At 45.5% G+C, this 22,705-nt stretch overlaps 1 protein-coding gene across 5 annotated transcripts in view; it reads left to right on the top strand.

Moving 5' to 3' along the window:
• The first annotated feature begins 17,700 nt into the window (after positions 1 to 17,700).
• MGAT4A (alpha-1,3-mannosyl-glycoprotein 4-beta-N-acetylglucosaminyltransferase A) overlaps positions 17,701 to 22,705 on the top strand; it is a 122,658-nt gene continuing 117,653 nt past the window's right edge. For 2 of the 5 annotated variants that reach the window (XM_063648488.1, XM_063648489.1), the window contains exons 1-2: positions 17,702 to 17,786; positions 22,311 to 22,638. In XM_063648488.1, coding sequence (XP_063504558.1) covers positions 22,545 to 22,638 — 94 coding nt within the window. In that variant the 5' untranslated portion in view covers positions 17,702 to 17,786; positions 22,311 to 22,544. Of the gene's footprint in view, positions 17,787 to 20,225; positions 22,160 to 22,310; positions 22,639 to 22,705 lie in introns of those variants that run through there. The other 3 variants (XM_054476498.2, XM_054476502.2, XM_054476497.2) reach the window with 3 other exon arrangements.

Raw genomic sequence — 22,705 nt, 5'->3', positions numbered from 1 at the left:
GAGGACCTGACCTCCGGCTCCATCTACATGGCAGGGCCAGAGGGAGGCACAGAGTGCCGAGGAAACAAGGAAGAGGCAGCAGCCTGAAAACCAGGAGTAGGCGGGTGGCTCACACCTGTAATCCCAGTGCTTTGGGAGGCTGAGGTGGGAGGATTGCTTGAGCCCAGGAGTTTGAGACCAGCATGAGCAACATAGGGAGACCCTCCCATCTCTACAAAAAATAAAAAACAATTAGCCAAGTGTGGTGGTGCCTGCCTGTAGTCCCACCTTCCCAAGATCTGAGGCAGGAGGATCACTTGAGCCCAGGAGTTTGAGGTTGCAGTGAGCTATGACCGCACCACTGCACTCCAGCCTGGTTGACGGACGAAAAACAAAACTCAACAACAAAAAACAAAACTAGGTGGGGCACAGCCCAGCAAAGTCTCATTTCTCCTGTCTCCTTCTAAAATACCAAAGACTGGATGGCTTAGCATAGCATAGCACGAGCAGATAGGATTTCACAAGGGACCCAGCAGAGCTCAAGGCTGCTGAGTGGGGTGGGAAATCCAAACTGAGAAGAACATCAGCCTGGGGAGCTCATACGTTCTGGGAAAAACTGTGCTCCCTCCCACCCACATTTTGGGGTACTCCACACAGGAGGTTTTTCATTCCTACAGACATCTATTTTTCTTTTTACAAAGTTATAATTGTGTTTTACACATTGCAAACTGCTTTTGTTAAACTGAGCATGATGCGATCTCTACGGAGTCTGGACAGGTCTGGGCTAAGGCAGACACCACAGGAGGCATGACAACCGCACTCCCTGGAGGCTGCACAGCACAGTGGGGGGCGCCACCTACCCGAGCTGACCAGGGCCACTTCCTGCCCTGGCCCCTTCCTGCCACCAGTACTGTTTCCCATTCATCGTCTGTTCCATCTTAAAGAGTGAATACTTCTGAAAAGGAGGGGCATTACATCAAGATGCACAAAAGCGCACAGTCATGAAAACCAGAGACAAGAGCTGAAGATAAGGAAACAGGCCCAGTCTCCAGCATTCCCTTCTGTGGCTGCTCCGAAATTTCCCTATGTTCATCAATTCCCAATCCCATTCCCATCTGCCTTACTCTGGCTTTAAAAACAAGCTTTTTCACAAAATATCAAACCTAAAGGGACCCAGGTTTCAGGTAGCTCCCCTAGAGCATTCAATCCAAATGGAAAAGAATTCATGCCACTAACACAATAGTCCTGCAAGGTGGCTGAGGTCATATTTATTTTACAGATGCATTCAGTTTGTGGTTGGGATAAACGAAAACATAAAATGAAATAAAAATATCTTACAGATGCAAAACTGGGCTTCTACAATCCCATAATATTAATAGCTGATTGACACAGCATATAATGTATAACATTAATATGCAACACATATATTCATAAGGTACAGTCGTGTACCTCACAATGACATTTCAGTCAAGGATGGACCACATATACAATGGTGGTCCCAAAAGATTATAATGGAACTGAAAAATTCCTATTGCCTAATGACATCATAACCATCATAATGTCATAGAGCAATTATGTTTTGTTTTTATAAATTTGGTGTAACCTAAGTGTATACTTTTTTTGTTTTTTTTTTTGTTTTTTGTTTTTTTTTGAGATGGAGTCTTGCTCTGTTGCCCAGGCTGGAGTGCAGTGGCGCAATCTCGGCTCACTGCAACCTCCTTCTTCCAGGCTCAAGAGATTCTCCTGTCTCAGCCTCCTGAGTAGCTGGGACTACAGGCATGTGCCACCATGCTGAGCTAATTTTTTGTATTTTTGGTAGAGACGGGGTTTCACCATGTTGCCGAGGCTGGTCTCGGACTCCTGACCTCAGGTGATCCTCTTGCCTTAGCCTCCCAAAGTGCTGGGATTACAGGCTTGAGCCACCATACCTGGCCAGTGTATAGTGTTTTTAAAGTCTACGGTAGTGTACAATAATGTCCTAGGCCTTCACATTCACTCACCACTCACTCACTGACTCACCCAGAGCAGCTTGCAGGCCTTCCCTATACAAGCGTACAGTTTTGTTAAGTGCCCTATACAGGTATACCATTTTATATCATTTATACTGTAATTTTCCTGTACTTTTTCTACATTTAGATATGTTTAGATACACAAATACTTAACATTATGCTACAACTGCTTACAGTATTCAGTATAGTAACTTGCTGTCCGGGTTTGTAGCCCAGGAGCATTGGGCCATACCATAGAGCCTGGGTGTATAGTAGGCTCTACCATCTAGGTTTGTGTAAGCACACTCTATGATGTTCACACAATGATGAAATCACCTAATGATGCATTTCTCAGAATATGTCCCTGTCATTAAATGACACACAACTGTATATACCATATATTCATTTATATATAACACAGATATTGAATGGAAAGTCTAGGATTCAGACTAGCTCTAAAGATCCTACCTGGACAGGTGCAGTGGCTCATGCCTGTAATCCCAGCACTTTGGGAGGCTGAGGTGGGCAGATCACTTGAGCCCAGGAGTTTGAGACCAGCCTGGGCAACATAGCGAGACCCCGTCTCTATAAAACATAATAAAAAATTAGCTGGGCCTGGTTGCCTGTGGTCCCAGCTACTTGGGAGGCTAAGATGGGAGGCTCACTTGAGCCCAGGAGGTCGAGGCTGCAGTGAGCCGTGATTTTGCCACTGCACCCCAGCTTGGGCGATGCAGAAAGACCCTGTGCCAAGGGGGAAAAAAGATCCTATCCATTGGTTACATTAAAGACAACAATAACAGGGACTGGAAGCTGAGACCCACACACTAGATATGGCCAGAAAATATGTTCTGTATAGTCCCCCAGCTACTTTAAAACTGCGAAAATCAACATTAGGCTCAGAACTTCAATTGCTTCTGAAAGAAGCCGATGTGACTACTCTGGGCTTCCATCCCAGGAGGTGAGAAATTGGCTGGAGCTGTGTAGCAGCTGCTCATCCGTGACCCACCTCCACGACTCCCTACTGCCTGCCCGACCTGGGGCTAAACTCCGTTGTCATTTGCCATTGTGCTCAAGCTGGCAATGTCCTTACCCTGGCTCTCCTCACTTGTCTTGATGACTTGTCTGCACCCACAGGCCTTTATCAACCCTGGTGAAATGCAACATCCTTTCCAGGAGCCTTCACTCTTGAACAAATAGAAAATCCTTCCACTGAAGTAACAAAGCCACTAACGAAATGCTAAGGTTCAGACATCAGTGAATCCCCAAGAAAACTAATTTTTTTTTCTGGGGTTGCCCTAGTGTTCCTAATCAAATCCATGTAAATAACTGCCTATTCAGCATACTCTAAAATTCAAGCCAAAAACTAGGCATATTTTTGATGTTGAAAGTAAATGTGTTTGTATTCTCTTTAAGTCATTTAACTTAAGGCAAATGCAAAAGATGATCCTTGGATAGTAAAAACTTCTCCTTCTCCTGCTTACAAGTTTTAGCACCACCCAAAAAGCGGTAACAGTTTTGGGAGAGGTGGTTATTTTGCAAAATGTGCTTTTTGTTTCTTGGCCTATGTGTAGGGCCATTTAGGGAGAAGCTATGTTTGCACAGTAAGTTTGTGTGTGTGTGTGGAAAGTTGTTTTTGCAAGAGACACACGTTCAGTGTTTTCACATTACTGCATCCCTGTTGACAACAAGATGAAATGCCATTAAAAGGTGAAAGTTGCCAACTGCACCTTATATGCTGGGAGCTTCAATGTTGAAGTGGACAAATCTTAAAAAAGATCAGTACGAACATTGCACAGTTCAAGTTACTGCTACAGACAGTGTCTTTTTCTTCAGCAAGATTCAAGAAGATTCTACTGAAGCTATTTTCCTGCTTCCCTGGCAGATCAAGGCGAGATCCGGAGAACTATTTTTCCTCTCCATTTCTCCTTTGATCATTAGCTCATGTAGAGATACGTTAGTTAATTTTAAAACACTAATTAAGCACTAATGGGTCAGGCTTCATCAACACTTTGTTCTGGGCATAGATAGTGTAAGACACAGGAGGAGAGAAAAAGGAAATGAGTCATGTGAAATGGCTGAAAGGTAACATGCAAATTCCGAGCCACCTCTCAGAAGAGGCCTGAGATGGGCTGCAGCCTGTGGGCAGGCCCGTGCCACGCAGCCCGCACCCTGGACTGGGCTCTAGGCGCAGCCGCACCTCAGCTGCTTCCTTCCTCCCTCACCGCACCCTTCTCCCTGTCTCCTCTACCTCCAGCCCCTTTGGGTGCAGTGGAAAAACTTGGGACATTGAGTTCCAGTCTCTGCTGGCTCTTAGCCACGATGTAACCTTGACCAGGCCACTCTGCTGGCCTGGATGGTGGTTTCTTTTTATATGAAAGAAGGCACTTGACTGTAGATGCTTTAAGGTCGTTCCTGTGTCTGAGTCCTCAATTGTAGGCTTATGGTGCTGGTAGATTTTTCAGCTCTGATGTTGAATTTAGTCCATGGCACTCTCCAAAAGGAGCTGGCATATTAAAAAATTAATATTGAAAGCTTCCTACAATTTTGTTTAGTTTCTGTAAAACTCCTAGAACTCCTTTTATACTTTTTTTGAGACAGGGTCTTGCTCTGTTGCCCAGGGTGGAGTGCAGTGGCGTGATCATGGCTCACTGCAGCTTTGACCTCCTAGGCTCAAGCAATCCTCCCACCTCAGCCTCCTAAGTAGCTGAGACCACAGGCTCATGCCACCATGCCTGGCTAATTTTTTAATTTTTTTGTAGGGGCGGGGTCTCACTACGTTGCCAGGCTGATCTTGAACCCCTGGCTCAAGCAATCTGCCTCCCTAGGCCTCCCAAAGGGCTGGGATTACAGATGTGAGCCACCATGCCCTGCCTTCCTTTCTACCTTTGCAGTGGTTGGAGGGTGGCCAACATCTTAATTAAGAGCACAGACTTCAGCACATTTCCTGAGCTGACTCCCAGCTCAGCTACTTCCTAGTTGTGTGAACTTAGGTAAGTTATTTAATTTCTCTTGCCTCATTTTCCTCACCTGTAAAGCAGGCAAAATGAGAGTCCCAACTTCTCAGGGCTGTAGGGAAGATTAAATTAATTAATATGTATTAATATTCTTAGTGTGATGCCTGGTACAGTATACATGCTTTGGGAATACTAGCTGCTTTTACTATTATTTCATTCTTATCTATAATTATAGAAAAATAGCAGAGGTGTCAAGAGTGGTTAGGAATACTAAGCTGGCCAAGAGAAAGGGATGCTCAGTGGGATGCAGCCAGTTATGGGAAAGACCATGATTTACGATTTATCCATCAGACCCCTTTTTCTTTTCTTTCTTTTTCTTTTTCTTTTTTTTTTTTTTTTTTAGGCAAAGCCTTGCTCTGTCATCCAGGCTAGAGTTGGAATGCAGTGGCACAATCACAGCTCACTGCAGCCTCTACCTCCTGGGCTCACGCAATCCTCCACCTCAGCCTCCCAAGTAGCTGGAACCACAGGCATGTGCCACCATGCCCAGCTAATATTTTTCTTTTTTTGTAAAGTTGGGGGTCTCCCTATATGGCCCAAACTGGTCTGGAACTCCTGGGTTCAAGTGATCCTCTTGCCTCAGGTTTCCAAAATGCTGGGCTTACAGGCATGAGCCACTGTACCCAGCCCCCATGTTTCCTAAAAACCAAACCAGGAAGCCTTAGTCCTCCCTGCAAATGCATAGCCCAAGCCCATCCCCAGACATTCAACCTTGACAAATGGCCACGTGGCCTTTAGCCAGTACTGTTCCACTGAAATGACTCTCAGGAAAGTGACCAGTGGCCGAGTTGGTAAACTCCATGGCTTCTACTCAGCCATCATCTCTCTCCATCTTGCTGGTGTCCTCTGATTCTCTCAAGTTCTGGTGCTCATTGCCCACTCCTGCGAAAGGGCAGCATCCACATGTCTCTCACCAACACAGATTCGGCAGAGCCAGCACTGAAGCAGCCTTCCTCCCAAGCACCTTCACCTCAGTCCCTGCTTTGCCTTGGAATCTACCATCAGCCCCACCTGCGCTCCCAACCTCAGTGCCTCCGGTGCCCTCCTTCTCTCACCATCCTCTCAGCAGCCCCAAGTCAGGGCTGATTGGCTCTTGCTTGGAGGACCCACCCTTCCTCCCCTGCCCACTGTTTGTGCTGTCACCAGGAAGATCTCCTGACCCAGCTCTGACCAAGTCACACTCACAAATGCCCTCTGCCACTACTGCATCCATTAAAGGCAGTCCACACTTTCTATGCTTGCGCTTGAGCTTCCCACCTCCCCCATTAAAAAAACAAAACAAACTTTTGCCATTTCTGCCATTTTTTTTTCTTTTCTTTTTTTTTTTGAGACAGAGTCTCGCTCTGTCGCCCAGGCTGGAGTGCCGTGGCGCAATCTCGGCTCACTGCAAGCTCCGCCTCCTGGGTTCATGCCATTCTCCTGCCTCAGCCTCCCGAGTAGCTGGGACTACAGGCGCCCTCCACCACGCCCGGCTAATTTTTTTGTATTTTTAGTAGAGATGGGGTTTCACCGTGTTAGCCAGGATGGTCTCGATCTCCTGACCTCGTGATCCACCCACCTCGGCCTCCCAAAGTGCTGGGATTACAGGCGTGAGCCACCGCACCCGGCCGCCTTCCTGTTTTTATTAGAAAAATCTGCATATAAACTTCATTTCTTGCGTATCTACCTGCCCTTACTGTTCACCCCAGACACAATGAAGAGCCGTGTTCAGCTGTGGGCACCACACAGTGCCTGGTGCCCAGCACAAGGAAAGCACTCAGAAAATATTTAACAGGAAACGAATATGATGTATAATCAAATAGTGACTGTGGCGAGTACTAAAATCTATGAGGAAAAAGCTTCCCAAATATTTGTTCTTCTCTACAGAGGCCAAGGTGATGGCTTTTCTGTTAGTGCTTGGAAGATGAAGAAATTGGCATATGTACTTTCATTGCAAGATTGAAGCTTTCATTTGAAATGAGAAATTATTTCAGGTTGCTGGACAGAAGATACTTTCATAATTATGAAAACACTTGAGAGATACTCGAGTGGAATGTCCTTTTATACGAGGGCGATGAAACAATAACACATGAAGACCATTAGATGATGGGGGGAGCTAATGTTCTTTTTTTTACTGTTATCAGATTTTTCTAATAAAAACCCAATTCTCATTTAAGGACAGTTCTTTTGGGTACTTTCCCAATACAATTCCAATTTATTTTTCCATTAGCTGGGAGCAGCTTTTATATATTTTTTCATTACAAGCCCATGATGGCAAATTCACTTCTTGCTGGAAGTTTCAGAGTCCAACTCTTCAATACTTCTGAATATCACCTTCTTTGTTATTGCTGAATGGCAACATAAACGTGGCCAGTGAGATAGGATTCAGGTTAGAAAATTAGAAAAATGATTAAAAAATAGTATCACACAGGTGGTACCAGTGAATACTGAAATTTAAAGAGGATTTATCTGTGTGATTTTGGTCATTTGGTGGTATTTTGGCTTTTGGTAAAATAAATGGAACAGAAAAATTAGAATCGTGATTATTAGAAGGAAATCATTTTTGTCCTCTACATGATGGTTGTAGACTGTATGGAAAAGTCAGTCATGCATTTATGCTTACTGGATCTGTGGCTGCCTTAATGAGATCTGGAAGTTTGTTTTTTCTGCACCTTCCATCCATGCCCAGTTGTCTTAAACGAAAACAAGTATAATTACCTACTACTTTCTTCAACTCAGAGTGACAGGAGAAGGAATAAAGGAGCCAATAACATAAACCATGGATAATCTGAAAAGCATGTGTATGTCTTTTATTCTAGAATGTTTGATTGTTTGCATTTGAATTCACATATGTGATATTGTTACGTGCTCACAGCCCTTCACAAAAAACAACTGAGTCCTGTTTTGAGGACTCGAAGCTCCTCCTCTCAACTCCCTGGCCCCTCTGCTCTGCCCTGCCCTGCCCACAGTGTTATATGATGGTAAGTCCAGATGAGCAGGAATCCAAGCAGGAAGGGCCTGCAGCCCCATGGCTGAATTCCAGTCCATCCGTCCTTCCCACCAGCAGTGGATACTCCCACTGTCCCACAGAAACTGCCTCCCTGGTGCCTCAGCCCCTCAGTTGGCTTTTCCATCTCTGCTGCTTCTGCCCTTTCACTGACTCACGCATTCTCCCTCTACTTTCCTCTCTGCCTTTTGGCTTCCTCTTGGTTTTCTCTCAGCTTCTGCCTGCTCCATGCTCTGCATTTCTGCTCCTACCTTGGCACTGAATTGAGACTGCATGCCTCTGTGTAAAATGCCTTCCAAGAAGACATTTGAAGAGTTCTTTTGGTTTCAGTCCCTGAAATCATCCCTGTGGGGCAGGGCCCAAGTGCTAGGGCCCTGTGTTCCAGCTAGCCCTCTTTGTGCTAGCATCGCATTTGTGTGAATCAAACTTCTGATTGCCTGTTTGTGCATAATTCAATTAATATTAGGAAAATGATGCTCAATAAATGTGCTTGTCTTGTGTGCAAAAGCTTCAGCTAACATGGAGTCTTTATGAAGAAAATCAACAGGATGAGGGTTCTCAGTGATACAGCAACTGTTCAATTGGTGGAGGAAGTCAACACTGAGGAAAGCCTATGGCTAGCTGGAAGATGGCCCAAAGCTATGAGCCATCCTAGGGGCCCAGAGGAGAAGGAATGGGAGTGCTACTGGCTCAAGGCTTGAGTTCCTCTAGAGTGAGGGCTCTGGGTCGTAACTCAACTGTATGTTCAGGTTTCTTGCATCTCTCCTAACCTTGTTCTCTTGCTCCCTCACCTGGGAAGGACCTGCTGACATCCCCCTCATCTCCAGGATAAGATATGAATGTTGCTCTTCCATCCCATTCCATACAGAACCAGAGGCAACTCATTTTCATAACATGTACCTTTAATAAGCATTTGTTAAGTACACAAAACAAACTGCTGGCAAAAAGTTTTTAAGGAATTTTTTAGGCCGGGCACAGTGGCTCACGCCTGTAATTCCAGCACTTTGGGAGGCTGAGGTGGGTGGATTGCTTGCACTCAAGAATTTGAGACCAGCTTGGGCAACATGGTGAAACCTCGTCACTACTAAAATGTAAAATAAAATTAGCCAGGTATGGTGGCAAACATCTGTAGTCTCAGCTCCTTGGCAGGGCAGGAGGATCGCTTGAGCCTGAGAAGCTGAGGTTGCACTGAACCCCGATTGTGCCACTGCACTCCAGCCTGGGTGACTGAGCAAGACCCTGTCTCAAAAAAAGAAAAAGAAAAAGAATTTGTTAAAATTAGGTTTACAGTGTTACAGTGCACTTTGCGGAAATTATCTTGGAATGTGTTATTGATGCTTCCATGAATGAATATTTTATTTTTGGAAGGCATTGTTGATTCTTATGCTGTCTCTGTCTTCCCAGACAGATGCTTCCCTTATGTAGATGCCGACTTGAACAAGTCTATTGAATGGAGGCTTCAGAATTCCAGAAGATTCTTTTCTGTAAAGAGACACCTTAGTTTTTACTACAGTTCATTTCTGAAGCAATACGGCATTTTCAATTGCCTCTGAGACACTAATATTAGCACATTTGGTCATGTACTGAAGACAGCTCTCTTTCCCTACTCTCCTTTATCGCGTCTTAAGCCTTATGAATTTAATCCTAGACCAATGTACAATTTCAGATAGGAAGCAAAACCAAGGCAATGAGCAAATATTTACTAAGGGTCTCTAGTAGAGGTATGTAGACTGGGCATATTGTCGCAGCTCAGTAATTTTTTTTTTTTTTTTTGAGGCAGAGTCTCTGTCGCCCAGGCTGGAGTAAAATGGCACAATCTTAGCTCACTGCAACCTCTGCCTCCCGGGTTCAAGTGATTCTCCTGCCTAAGCCTCCTGAGTAGCTGGGATTACAGGCACCTGCCATCATGCCCAGCTAATTTTTGTATTTTTGTAGAGACAGGGTTTCACTATGTTGGCCAGGTTGGTCTTGAACTCCTGACCTCAGGTGATTCGTCTGCCTCGGCCTCCCAAAGTACTGGGATTACAGGTGTGAGCCACCATGCCTGGCCCATCAATAAATATTTTTTTGATGATCACAAGATCCATTTTTTTTTCATTCAGGTGAAAATATTACACAGCAACTCCCTAGTTGGTGTCAGTGACATCAGACTTCCTCTGATCAATTTGTCCTTTTTTCAGACTCATCTTTAAATATTTTTGTTATAATGTTGCTTCTCTGTTCAGAAATTTTCAGTGCTTTCCTCTTACCCAAGCCTGAGGTGCCAACCCTCCTGCACAGCTTCCATGGCATGACACATTTCCCATGATGCTTATGTTCACACCGTCCATCTTGGCCAGGCTATCCTGCCCAGGTGCCAGGAACACCGAGTGTGTACCACCCTCTTTGTGACCTTGCAGGTGTGCTCCTTCTCTTATCATGTGTATTTCCTTTTTCTCTGCACATGTCCAAATCCGACATCTGTTCTTCAAGGTTCAGATCAAGTCTGTGCTCTCCCACAAAGTCCTCCTCCATTCTGTCAATGAACATTTGCAGAATGGCTCCCAGGTGCCTGGGATATATTGATGATTAAGACAGTCTCTGCCCTCAAGAGCTGGGTGAATGAGGCAAATACAGTAGCAGATAACGACAGTGGTGCTGCCAAGCCTTTTTCACTTAATAAAACACAGAGAAAATGAAAATATTTATCATGGCACCCTGGGCTGCTTGTAGCTGGCTCTAGGTCCCACCCAGCACCTAGACACTCCAAAGGCTGAGAAACTCTCAGGCTTGCCTTCCTCTAACCTACTTGTGGCAGACCAGCTTGGAAACTCAGAGTGAGGCTACATGCTCTGATAGGAGTAAGGACAGATTGCAGCCGGTGTCTTTCCCAGGTATGTGGGTAAGGGGAGGCTTCCTAGGCAGATGGCTTCCAGCTGAGTCTTGAAGGATGTTAGCTAGCCAAGGAGGCAGTGGGATGAACATGGGAGTGAGTCTGACAGAGGCAGCTGCGTATGTCACGGCACAGAAGGAGGAATGGCTCAGCTTGAGGGCCAGAGGTTTGAGGCGAGCAGGCATGAGAAGAGGCAGGTCTTGGGTGTTCCTCCAAACAGACTGTAAACTCCTTGAGGGCCAAGACCACATTTTACACTTCTATGTCTTTCAGACAGCTGATCACGTGATGAGAGCTCAACACAGAGGCATTGATAGAGTAGTTTCTCTTTACCAGTGACACTGTCCTGATGGCTGCCATGAGACACATGAATGGTTTTTTTTAAGAACAATGTAAATAAGAGAGGTGTTTTCTAGAATCTGTATAAATCCCACTTGACCTGAAAGATCTGAGAGGCTTATAGTTCTCCATTCCCTCATGTTTCCAGGACCAGCTTCTGGTTTGGCTTGAAATGATACCTAATATGTTTTTTGTTTTTTGAGATGGAGTTTCGCTCTTGTTGCCAGGCTGGAGTGCAATGGTGCAATCTCGGCTCACTGCAACCTCCGCCTCCTGGGTTCAAACGATTCTCTTGACTCAGCCTCCCAAGTAGCTGGGATTACAGGCGCGTGCCACCATGCCCAGTTAATTATGTACTTTTAGTAGAGATGGGGTTTCACCATGTTGGCCAGGCTGTTCTCGAACTCCTGACCTCAAGTGACCTGCCTGCCTTGGTCTCCCAAAGTGCTGGGATTACACACATGGGCCACCGTGCCTGGCCCCCTCCACCTTTTTTTCTTGACTGGACTCTGGCTTTCACAAACACCTACTTGTAGGGATATGGTCAGTTGCCCTAAAAGAGGATAAAGAAACATCCGAGGCCATGACAAGGTAGCATAGACTCTGTTGTCCAGATACCCATAACTCCAACAATTGGCAGTCAGGGTACTGGATGTTTGATGTGAAGAAAGATTTTTATTCTCTTTGAAACGTACTGATAGAGTAGCACAGTTGAATGGCTTGAATTGGTTTTATGCATGGGCAGATTTCAGATACAGGGCTGTTCATCCAGTATCTTTTACAAGTACCAAATTTATAAAAGAAGAAAAAGAAAAGAAAAAAATCTCCAAAGCTCTGTAATTGTCTGGCACACAATTCTCTTCCACTGTGTCTTCTGAGTATACATTGAATATAATGAAAATAAGTGAGTCAGCTTGAACGGTGTGGCTACATCTCTTACAAGGGAGGGGCGATCCCTTCAAGCTTTCTAAACCATCTTGACAGAGACTTTTGCTGCCACTCAGCATTGTTGTTTGTTCTAACAATGCATGCAGGGTAGCCTGTCCCCCACTAAGACAGGTTGGATTCTCTAGAGTTTTCTGTAAAAATTTTAGGAATGCCTTGTGTACATTATGTAAATACCAACAGCCACAACACTTAAGCATGGTAAACACTTACAATTTCATAATTGTGTAGCCACACAACCTGACATTTGTATGAGTCACTTGATAGATACATCTTCCCCAGTGGTATGAAAGTGAAACAGAAAAGGCATCTTTCAAGGGTTCTCTCTTTGGGCAAAGGTGTGGGGGGAAGAATAAAAATTTAAAAATAAGAATAATTTCGCTGGGCACAGTGGCTCACATCTGTAATCTCAGCACTTTGGGAGAGCAAGGTGGGCATATCACTTGAACTCAGGAGTTCAAGACCAGCCTGGGCAACATGACAAAACCCTGTCTTTACAAAAAATACAAAAGTTAGCCAAGCGTGGTGGTGTGTGCCTGTAGTCCCAGCTACTTGGGAGGCTGAGGCAAGAGAATCACTGAGCCTGGGACGTGGAGGTTGCAGTGAACTGAAATCACACCACTGCACTCCAGCCTGGGTGATGGGTGTGAAACCCTGTCTCAAAAAAAAAAAAAAAAATAATAATAATAATAATTCAGTTCTGTTAGAAATCTAAGGTCTTTCATCTGGATGAAACTCAACATCCACCTAGAGTTGAATAGACACACTGGTTGGTTCTGTTTGAATTTTCTCTCCTTAATTTCTTGGGCCTCCCGTGCCCTGTCTGATTATACAACAGAAATAGTTTGTATGCTGCATCTAACAAAGAGTTAATAGACTCTACACTGTTCATCTTGGTCCCAGTTTATCTAGTTTCTAGATGAAAGTGATTGAGTGCACTGTTGATCAATTACAATGCAGAGGTCTCCTACCGTTTGTGCATATATGTTTAAAAAAGCCAGGGAGGTCCGGGCGCTGTGGCTTACACCCATAATCCCAGCACTTTGGGAGGCTGAGGTGGACAGATCACCTGAGGTCGGGAGTTTGAGACCAGCCTGACCAACATGGAGAAACCCCATCTCTACTAAAAACACAAAATTAGCTGGACGTGGTGGCTCATGCCTGTAATCCCAGCTATTTGGGAGGCTGAGGCAGGAGAATCACTTGAACCCGGGAGGCAGAGGTTGCGGTGAGCCAAGATTGCGCCATTGCACTCCAGCCTGGGCAACAGGAGAAAAACTCCATCTCAAAATAAAATAAAATAAAATAAAATAAAATAAAAAGCCAGGGAGAACCTCCTGATGTGATTCCTCTAGCAGGCTTTACATTGGGTCGGGGGAAGAATCTCACTAGAGTTAGTAGCCAAGAAGCCAGAAAACACAATCTTTATAAATATTCATAAATAATGCAAGCTTGATTGTTAATGCATGGAGATGGGCTGGGGTAGAAAAGAAAACTAGAGATTATGTGCTTGAATTCTTAGAAGCTGACTGCTATAGGCATGGCCCCACCAACAGCCACTTACCATCAAAGAGATAAAAGGAAAAGATTCACTTCCTGTGTGTACTCTGCTTTTAACTCAGACATCACTTCCAGGAAGGCTTCCTTGCCCCCAGATGGCTCAATCCTATCAACTGTCCCAGAACTGTGCATTTGCAGCATTGTACTGTGGTTTAATTACTTACCCATTTCTTCTACTGTGAGCACTCTGTGGTTAGATAACAGCTGCCTCTGTAATCATAGGCACTCAGAAAAAGTTTGTGGAACAGTAAAAATGTGTGTGGAAAGGAAAATAGCCTCAACATAGAAGCTTTGTTGGGGACAGACTATAAAATAAATGGTAAAGTTCTGGCAGAACCTCTTGGGTACAATTCCACTGAGAAATAAAGGCAGAAACAGAAACTGTAGAAGTAGAGAATAAATGAAAAGGAAGTGATAGAGGAGGAGAATCATCATCAACAATATTAAAAAGAGAAAAACATATGGAATGGGATTCAGTGGGGTTTGGATGGATTGTCTTTGATTATTAACAGATACTATGGACTAGTTGGAAAATCCAGGAACATAAACTCTGCTAAGTTAACATGAATCATCAACCAATTATACCCTATACCTTGGAATAATAAATTCTATGGCATTCCAGTTTCTTGGGACAACTCACTGAAATCCAGACTTTCCTGAGCTACAATGTATATGGTTTGAGATAAATGTAACCCTATTTTCCAAAACCTGCCCTTCTGCTGCCAGTTGAAGCAGCAATGAAGTATCAAAAAAGCCTCCAAGTGAAAGCAGTTGTGTTTTTCCCGTACACTTTTTGTCTTCTGCTGTGTTTCCTCCACTACCCAGAGTGCAGGGGGAATTCCTGCTTTTTATCTGAATAAGCCGGTGGAGTCTGTAACTGAAGCTTGTCCTTCCCCCCTTTCCTTTCTCCTCTGACATATGCCTCTGCTTACAGAATGTCTGTAAATGCTTTCATTTCCTTTCTTCACTAAGAGAAAAAAACTGGAGAAGGTGAAGAGAAACACCTTTTTTTTTTTTTTTTTGATGGAGTTTCACTCTTGTTGCCCAGGCTGGAGTGCAATGGCGCGATCTTGGCTCACTGTGACCTCTGCCTCCTGGGTTCAAGCGATTCTCCTGCCTCAGCCTCCTGAGTAGCTGGGATTATAGGCATGCACCACCATGCCCAGCTAATTTTTGTATTTTTAGTAGAGACAAGGTTTCACACTGTTGGTCAGGCTAGTCTTGAACTCCTGAACCTCAGGTGATCTGCCCGCCTCAGCCTCCCAAAGTGCTGGGATTACAGGAGTGAGCCACCACACCCGGCTTTTTTTTTTTCTTTCTTTTGAGAGAAAGAGAGAGAGAGAGAGGGAGAGAGTCTCACTCTGTCACCCAGGCTTTAGTGCAGTGGCATGATCATATTTCATTGCAGCCTGGAACTCCTGGGCTCAAGTGATCCTCCTGCCTCACCCTTTCCAGTAGCTGGGACTACCGGTGCATGCACACCTGGCTAATTTTTAATTTTTATTTTTTTAAAGACATAGGTCTCACTATGTTTCCCGGGCCAGTCTCGAACTCCTGGGCTCAAGCAATCCTCCTACCTCTGCCTCCCAAAGTGCTGGGATTATGGGCATGAGCCACTGTGCCCAGCTGGGAAATACATGTAAAAATATTCATCCACTCAACAAAATTTTGTAACTTGCTGAAGATGTGAGCAGAGAGGTAGTCTGGAGGGGTGATGTAGGGGCTCTGGAATCAAACAGATCTGGATTTGAACTCTGATTCAAACATTTACTAATTGCCTAAATTACTGTTTGTATCTGTCAAATGTCTTAATTTCTCAGGGCCTCAGTTTCTTCCTGAATAAAATAGGGATAATAGCTCCTGTTCCATTTGGTCTTTTGGGTAATTCACGAAAATGACTTGGGGGCATTCTCCATGATGTTATCAAATGGCAGTACTTTCCTCCTCTGCAAGAAGTAGTTCGCTTGTCTGTCATTAAGAGCACTGTAATAGCAAGGCCTAGAATCATCTATTCCTAGGAGATATTTTAGGCAAGATATATCCAACAATGTATTAAAAGCTTTACCTTGGAATGGTCTCAGTCTTTACCTCTGTTTACATCTGGTCATGAATCAAATTGCCAGCTTGCTACTTGGCAATGGCTTTGTCATAGAATACAGGAAACCTGGCTTTCAGGTCCCCAACGTATTCGTCTGTTTTCATGCTGCTGATAAAGACATACCCAAGACTGGGCAACGTACAAAAGAGGTTCAGTGGAGTTACAGTTCCACATGGCAGGGGAGGCCTCACAATCATGGTGGAAGGCAAGGAGGAGCAAGTCACTTCTTACATGGATGGCGGCAGGCAAAGAGAGTTTGTGCAGCAAAACTCCCTTTTTTAAAACCAGATTTCGTGAGACTTATTCACTATCACAAGAACAGCACGGGAAAGACCCTCCCCCATGATTCAATTACCTCCCACCAGGTTCCTCCCACCACACAGGAATTGTGGGATTTACAATTCAAGATGATATTTGGGTGGGGACACAGCCAAACCGGAAGTAGAGAGAAAACACACTCAAAGTAGAGGGAAGAGTTGTCATTGGATATCATGGCTGTGATCCCCCAAGTTGTGTCCACAGTGCTGGGCAGTGGACAGATCTTTTGGTATGGTTCCCCTAAACTAGTAAGAGACTATGGGAGCAGGGATGTCACGTGTCTCTTTCTGAAGTTTTAAATTAGCCGTAATGGAGAAAACTCAACATGGGAAGGCTGATAACTCCATGCATGTTCTAGCTGATTATTACTTATTCTTGAGATAAAAATAATGGAATTTATCGGAGGTGGGGAGGGGACCCTGTTCTGATTGATGCCTCTTAGAGTTTTCAATTATTGAAATTACTGTTTTCTGAAAAGTATCTACTTATTACTTTGGGAGCTTGGCAGGAACAAGGCTGCCTCCCTGATCTTTGGCCCCTCAATTCCCTTACATGTTACCCGGTAGGATTGCTGTAAGGATTATTGCAGCAATAAAGTTAACACATCCCTTGTTTTTGAACCATTACAAGCTGTGTGACCTTGGGCAAGCCCTTTCACCTCTCAGCTAGTTTCCTCTTATGAAAAATGGGGAATGAATTTAAAACATGAGATATGCAATGAACGATCTAACACCCATGCCTGCTATACGGTTAAGTATTCAAAAGAGGATGTGCCCAGGGGTAGTTACTGTTAGCACAAGTTCTATGGATACTATGAAAAACAGGGACAGACCACCCAGGCTTTCTACAAATGAGTCAGTTTTTTGCCTTTGAAGTTAACCTCTAACCTTGTGAAACGGTGACAGTTAAGGACATGGGGTTCAGGAGAACGGGGTATGGTGGAAAATCAGAGGCATCAGCACCCAACGATGTGCGTTGAAACCCTAGTCGTTCTTCTCCTTCCCCGTTGCTGAAATCAGCCCTTCTGGCCGATTTGCGGGGTTCTCACCGGGAAGTTGGGGCTGTCGCGACCGTCCGCGGGGCCTCGGGAGCTCCTGTGGGGCTGGGCCCGGGATCTGTCCACGGGGAGGCCGCCCAGTCCGGGCGGCCGGGAGCGGGGCGCGCCGCTGGGAAGGGGCCGGGTCGAGGCAGGCAGGCGCCTGGGAGCTGGGGCAGCCCCGGGTGGTCGGGTCGCGCGGCGAGGCGCAGGCCGAGGGCTCGCCCGGGCCTTTGTTGGCCGCCGGAGCGGCCCCTGCACGCGCCGGGAGGATCCCAGCCAGATGTGGCAGCGGGGCGGCGGGGAGCAGGCCGGCGCCCAGAGCTAGGACCCGAGACCGCGGCTCCGCTCCGGTCCTCGCAGTGACACTGACGAGCCGGGCCAGCCTCCCGAACGCTCCGCAGGCTGCGCGGCGGCGCCCCTAAGTGACAGTCGCGCGGGCCACTGGTGGGGCGCGGGGCGCGGGGCCCGCGGGGCCGGCGGCGGGCGGCCAATGGCTGGCGGGGTCGGGTGGCCCGGCGGGGCGGGGCGGGCGCTCCAGCGGCGGGGGCGGAGCCGGCGGGGCGGGCGGGGCGGCCCGCAGCGGCGGCGGCAGCGGCGGCCACAGCAGCTCCGCCGGCAGCCGCGGGAGCACGGCGACGCCAGCGGCGGGTGAGGGGCTCGCGGCGGCAGCGGCGGCGCGCGGGGGCGGGAGGGGGCGCGGGGCGGCTGCGCGGAGGGCGCGGGAGCGGGGGGCGGTGCCGGCGGCCGGGCTGGCGGCCCCGGGCTGCGGGAGATCCACCTGCTGGTAACGGAGCCTACTGCGCCGCGGCCCGGCCGGGGCTCTGTGCGGGAGAGCTGTTGGCGCCTCTGGGCGCGGGGCCGGCTCCGGGCGCGGCTGGGCCTCGGGGGCGGGCGGCGGGGCGCGGGCCGGAGCGTCCTCCCAGCGTCCCTGCCCCGCACCGCGCACCCCTCGGGGCCGCGCGCCCTGCCTGCGGCCGGCCCGGCGCCTGGTGCGTTCCTGGCGCTCCCCGGCGTGGCGGGGCTCGGCGACTTTGGGGGAAAGTGGAGCAAAGTGCGGATCCGGAGGGTGCGGAGGGGGAGGGACAGCTGCCTGTGGGACCCGGGGGCTGCGCGGGAGTCGGCGCCTTCGCGGGGCCGCGGGGCAGGTGGGCGGGGGCCGGACGGTCCGGGGCGCAGGGATAGGGGCTGCTCCCGAGGGGACCGGCCGTGCAGCCTTCGCAGGGAATTTTCACACAAAGTGAAGGGCTGCGGGGCCCGCGTGAAAGAGCAGCCCCCGTTTCCCCAGGCCTCAGCTTTCTCCGTAATGAGGAAGCCGCAGTAGGACCCTGAGGCTGGGTCTCGGTGACTCCACCAAGTGTGCCAGGTGACATCTCGGAGGCGAGCTTTTCTGAGCTGGCAGTCGTGCCACTTGCACACCCGCCTTTATTCCTCGCAACAATGTGTTTCTCTGGAGCGGTTTCATTGCCTACATTCCGCATTGGAAAATAGAAGCAGGCACAATGTATGCTTTGAATGCTTTCCATGTGTTTTGCTGTTGTGCTTTTGCTGTTGGACAAATTATATGATAAAAGATAATGACAGAGTCGTTCGTTGGAACGTAGACTGTAAATTTAGAATAAAAATATGCGTTTTGTGGTTTATGTTTCTTTTTCTGAATGTTTAAAAAATAGTTTGATGAACAGGTTATCTTGACATAGATTTCTTTAACCCACACGTGTAAATCCGAAAACGCACTGGGCGATGACATTATGTAAGCTGTATTAAAGAAAACTACTGACCCGTTTATAAATGGCAAATAAATGAATTTTGCCACAATTGTGGTGTGTAAAGTTATATAGGCTTACGTCATGGATTTTATTGATTCCAGATATCAGGGATTATTGTGCCTTTAATTCTTAAGGCACCTCTCCCCTGTCTGTGGGATGCTGATTAAGGAAGATGCCAAACGTTCAGCAAAGTGTTCTCAGCCATGGACTATATTGAGTATTTCAGAGAACACTGTAAAATAAGTAAAGGTTTTGTATCCAATAATAAAATGAAGACTGAAGCCCTTAAAAGATTGCTAACAAAACAGTCTGATGTCTAGAGTTGAAAATTCCATTCACGTTTGGGAGGGTGGAGAAATGACTAGCAATTTTAGCCTCTACCTTTTTTTTTTGTTGTTAAATATTCAAACGTGTTAGGTTATAGTCTCCGAGAATATTAAGGGGCTAGATTAAAATTTTTGCAAATGTGGACACTAATAAAAATTTGGGTCACCTGTGTCTTACAAGCCAGCCTATGAATTATGTCTGATAATTGAAGAGTGAGTAGATCCTTGGTTTTACTCTTGTCCGAAGAGTTTCTTCACTTGTGCTGTGCAGTTAGACTTATTAGCTGGGAAACCCTAATTAAAAATGTATGACTACATTCTTACTGAGTAAAACACTCATATTTTTCTTGCAAAATTTCAGGGCTTATTTGCTAGTAGAATTTATTGTAAGTATCTTCTTCAGAGTTTCATAACTTACTGGATCCAGTATTTTTTAATTTTTTCATATATTAGGGGTAGTATATCAATAGTTTACTTTGGTTTTAGAGTTTATTTACTTGTCTCAATGCATTTCTACGGAATGTTTTTACGAGCTTTATTTGTATTTAGTAAAACTTTTAAAATATCCTTAACTATATGATGTGCGCTCTACCTCCCCGTTATTATGAATTGAGTGCTTACTCTAATAACTTGTATGCTTTTTAGATCTTTTATTAGAACAAAATTCTTTCTCAAGTAAAATAGGGCTAAGTAGATAGCAGCTGAAAGTTACAAGTATTTTAATGTAATGCCACACCGGGATTAATGTTCCAAGTTATATAATATAATTCATAGAATTATCACCCCTGTTTTTATAATCAGAATTCATTATTGGGTGCTTATTGATTTAAGACAATTAGAGCAGTCTTGCTATGAAGTTTTTTTTTTTTATTTTTATTGAAACGGAGTCTCTGTCACCCAGGCTGGAGTGCAGTGGTGTGATCTCTGCTCACTGCAACCTCTGCCTCCTGGGTTCAAGTAATTCTCCTGCCTCAGCCTCCCGAGTAAGCTGGGATTACAGGCACCTGCCACCACGCCTGGCTAATTTTTGTATTTTTAATAGAGGCAGGGTTTGTCATGTTGGCCAGGCTGGCCTTGAACTCCTGACCTCGGGTAATCTGCCTGCCTCAGCCTCCCAAAGTGCTAGGATTACAGGCATGAGCCACCACACCTGGCCACTGTGAAGATTTTAATTCTAAACTGTAGACGTGGGCATGTTTGATGTTAACTTGTCTTAACTGTAGAAGGTGAATAAGTTCAGTCTTAGAGAACAATGATAACTTCTGCATGAGAATATTTTTAGATCTCTTTGTGTTCAGGTAGTAAAAGAGGTTAGGTGCTTCTAGAATATTATGTGGAAGGTAGAGCTGCTGTCTGAGGAGGGTTAACAGGCATAGTTTGGTGGAGGGTTGTGGTGAGGTATTAGCCAAAAGCTACAGGAAGTGGAGATTTGTTTAAAGTTGTATGTTTAGACTTTGAAAATTTCCATGAATTTTGCAACTTGCTCCATAGTAGATCAGTGTGTGTTATATAATTTTTTTTAAATTTACACTTACAGTTGGGTATAATTAATACTCTGGGAAGATTCTGCAGTTTAACCTGATACTTGGAGTATCCCTGGCACTTCTCTTCGTATTGCCAGGTGCAGGTGGCCTCATTTGAGAGGGAAAGTGTAGCAGATGAGAGAGCTTGGACTTTGGAGACAAACAAATTCGAGTTCTTTCTCTGGATTCATTTCCTTGTGTGTAGAACAGGGTTGATAATGCCTGCCTCATAGGAAGGATTTTGTGAAGATTTAAACCATGTGGTGGATCAGGCACATAGGAAACATTTCATAAGTTGTAGTGGCTGTCATTATTAGTACTATGCCCCTGTGATCTTTCTTTACTAGGGGGAATTTCTAGTAGTGTTCAGTGTTAAGAAGCAGTGGTGGTGGCAATTTCTGAATTGCCTGCAAATGGCTGCTTGAATCAGTCGTGCTCTTCCCCAGAGAGAATTTTCCCTTGGAACTGCTGGCCATTTTTGGAGGTATATTAACTCCCCCACTACAGTGTCAGTATATTACCAGGTGCGTCCTGTGGCACCCCCCTGAGGCTACCAGGAATCTGTGCAGATCTTGGAGGGCCTGACGTACCTCCAGGGATTGAGACTGACCAGGCATAGAGTGGACTGGAACCAGTAGCTGGCTGGTTTTGTTGTTGTTGTTTTTCGATTAACCAAAAAAGGTTGGTTTTTAGTACAGTTAACATTTTTTGAGAACCTATTATATGCTGAATGCTGTGCTTAAGTACTTCTAACGACTTCATTTCGTTCCCTTTTCCCGACAGCTTTGTTCGATCAGTGGTGATTTCCCAGATTTCTTGAGTTAAAGCAATGCAGAGTGATAGAGCCTAAGGCATACAGTATCCTGGCTGGATTGCTGCATTTTCTAAATGCTTAAATATTTCCAGTTTACACCCTGGGAGTGGGTTAGTCACTGGAAAAATGACATTTATTTTATGACAGTGATAAACAGCAGTTATAACTGTAACCTTTTTGTAATTTATGACAATATGTGAAAGAGGACACAGGACAGATTGTTACCTCATTTTGTGAATGAAACCTTGAGACCTAGATAAGTGGCATGCCCCAAATCATGTAAGTAATGACAGAGCTGGGTCAAGGGCCCAGGTCTTTTGACGCTTATATATTGTATTCTGTCAATTTTCTTATTAAAAAAATTTCCTATTATTGTGCAATAGGAAAACTGGAGAGAGTGAAAATTATGTTACTCAGGAACCATTGTGTGATCATTAGAGTTCTCATCTTGGAATCTGTGAGCTCCACTTCTCCCTTTAAAATCAGTCACCATGACTTTCTTTTTACAGACAAAACAAAACCAATGAGGAGGGAATATAGTTTGAAGCTGTTTTGTATTTTTTTCCAGGAGGAGAAGGACCATATAATTCTAGTATGTTAAATGAGTAGTTTCGATATAGGGATAATCTTTATAGATACAATTTAGCCCTGCCAAAAGTCTGTTTATAATGATGAATAATAAATGAAGAGACTTACATTTTGCGTTACCGAATGAGCTTGACTTTCTCTTTTCCCCTGAATAGGAAGGGAAAAGGCGAGGCATCAGCGTATGAAGACCGCAAAGACAATCCCGAGTACAGTTGTGAACGGCATTGCTGCTAGGCTCCTTCTGCAGATCATCTGAAATGAACCTCTCTTATTGATTTTTATTGGCCTAGAGCCAGGAGTACTGCATTCAGTTGACTTTCAGGGTAAAAAGAAAACAGTCCTGGTTGTTGTCATCATAAACATATGGACCAGTGTGATGGTGAAATGAGATGAGGCTCCGCAATGGAACTGTAGCCACTGCTTTAGCATTTATCACTTCCTTCCTTACTTTGTCTTGGTATACTACATGGCAAAATGGGAAAGGTAAGGAAAATGACTCGGAAAATGTGCATGAAATGTACTAGGCTTTTTGCTTGGATAAGGTGCCTAA

Source organism: Pongo pygmaeus, chromosome 12 (genome assembly GCF_028885625.2).
Source record: "Pongo pygmaeus isolate AG05252 chromosome 12, NHGRI_mPonPyg2-v2.0_pri, whole genome shotgun sequence".
In the NCBI taxonomy this organism is placed as follows: Eukaryota; Metazoa; Chordata; class Mammalia; order Primates; family Hominidae; genus Pongo; species Pongo pygmaeus.
Note: the sequence above shows the minus strand (reverse complement) of the source record. Positions and strands in the feature narration are given on the sequence as shown.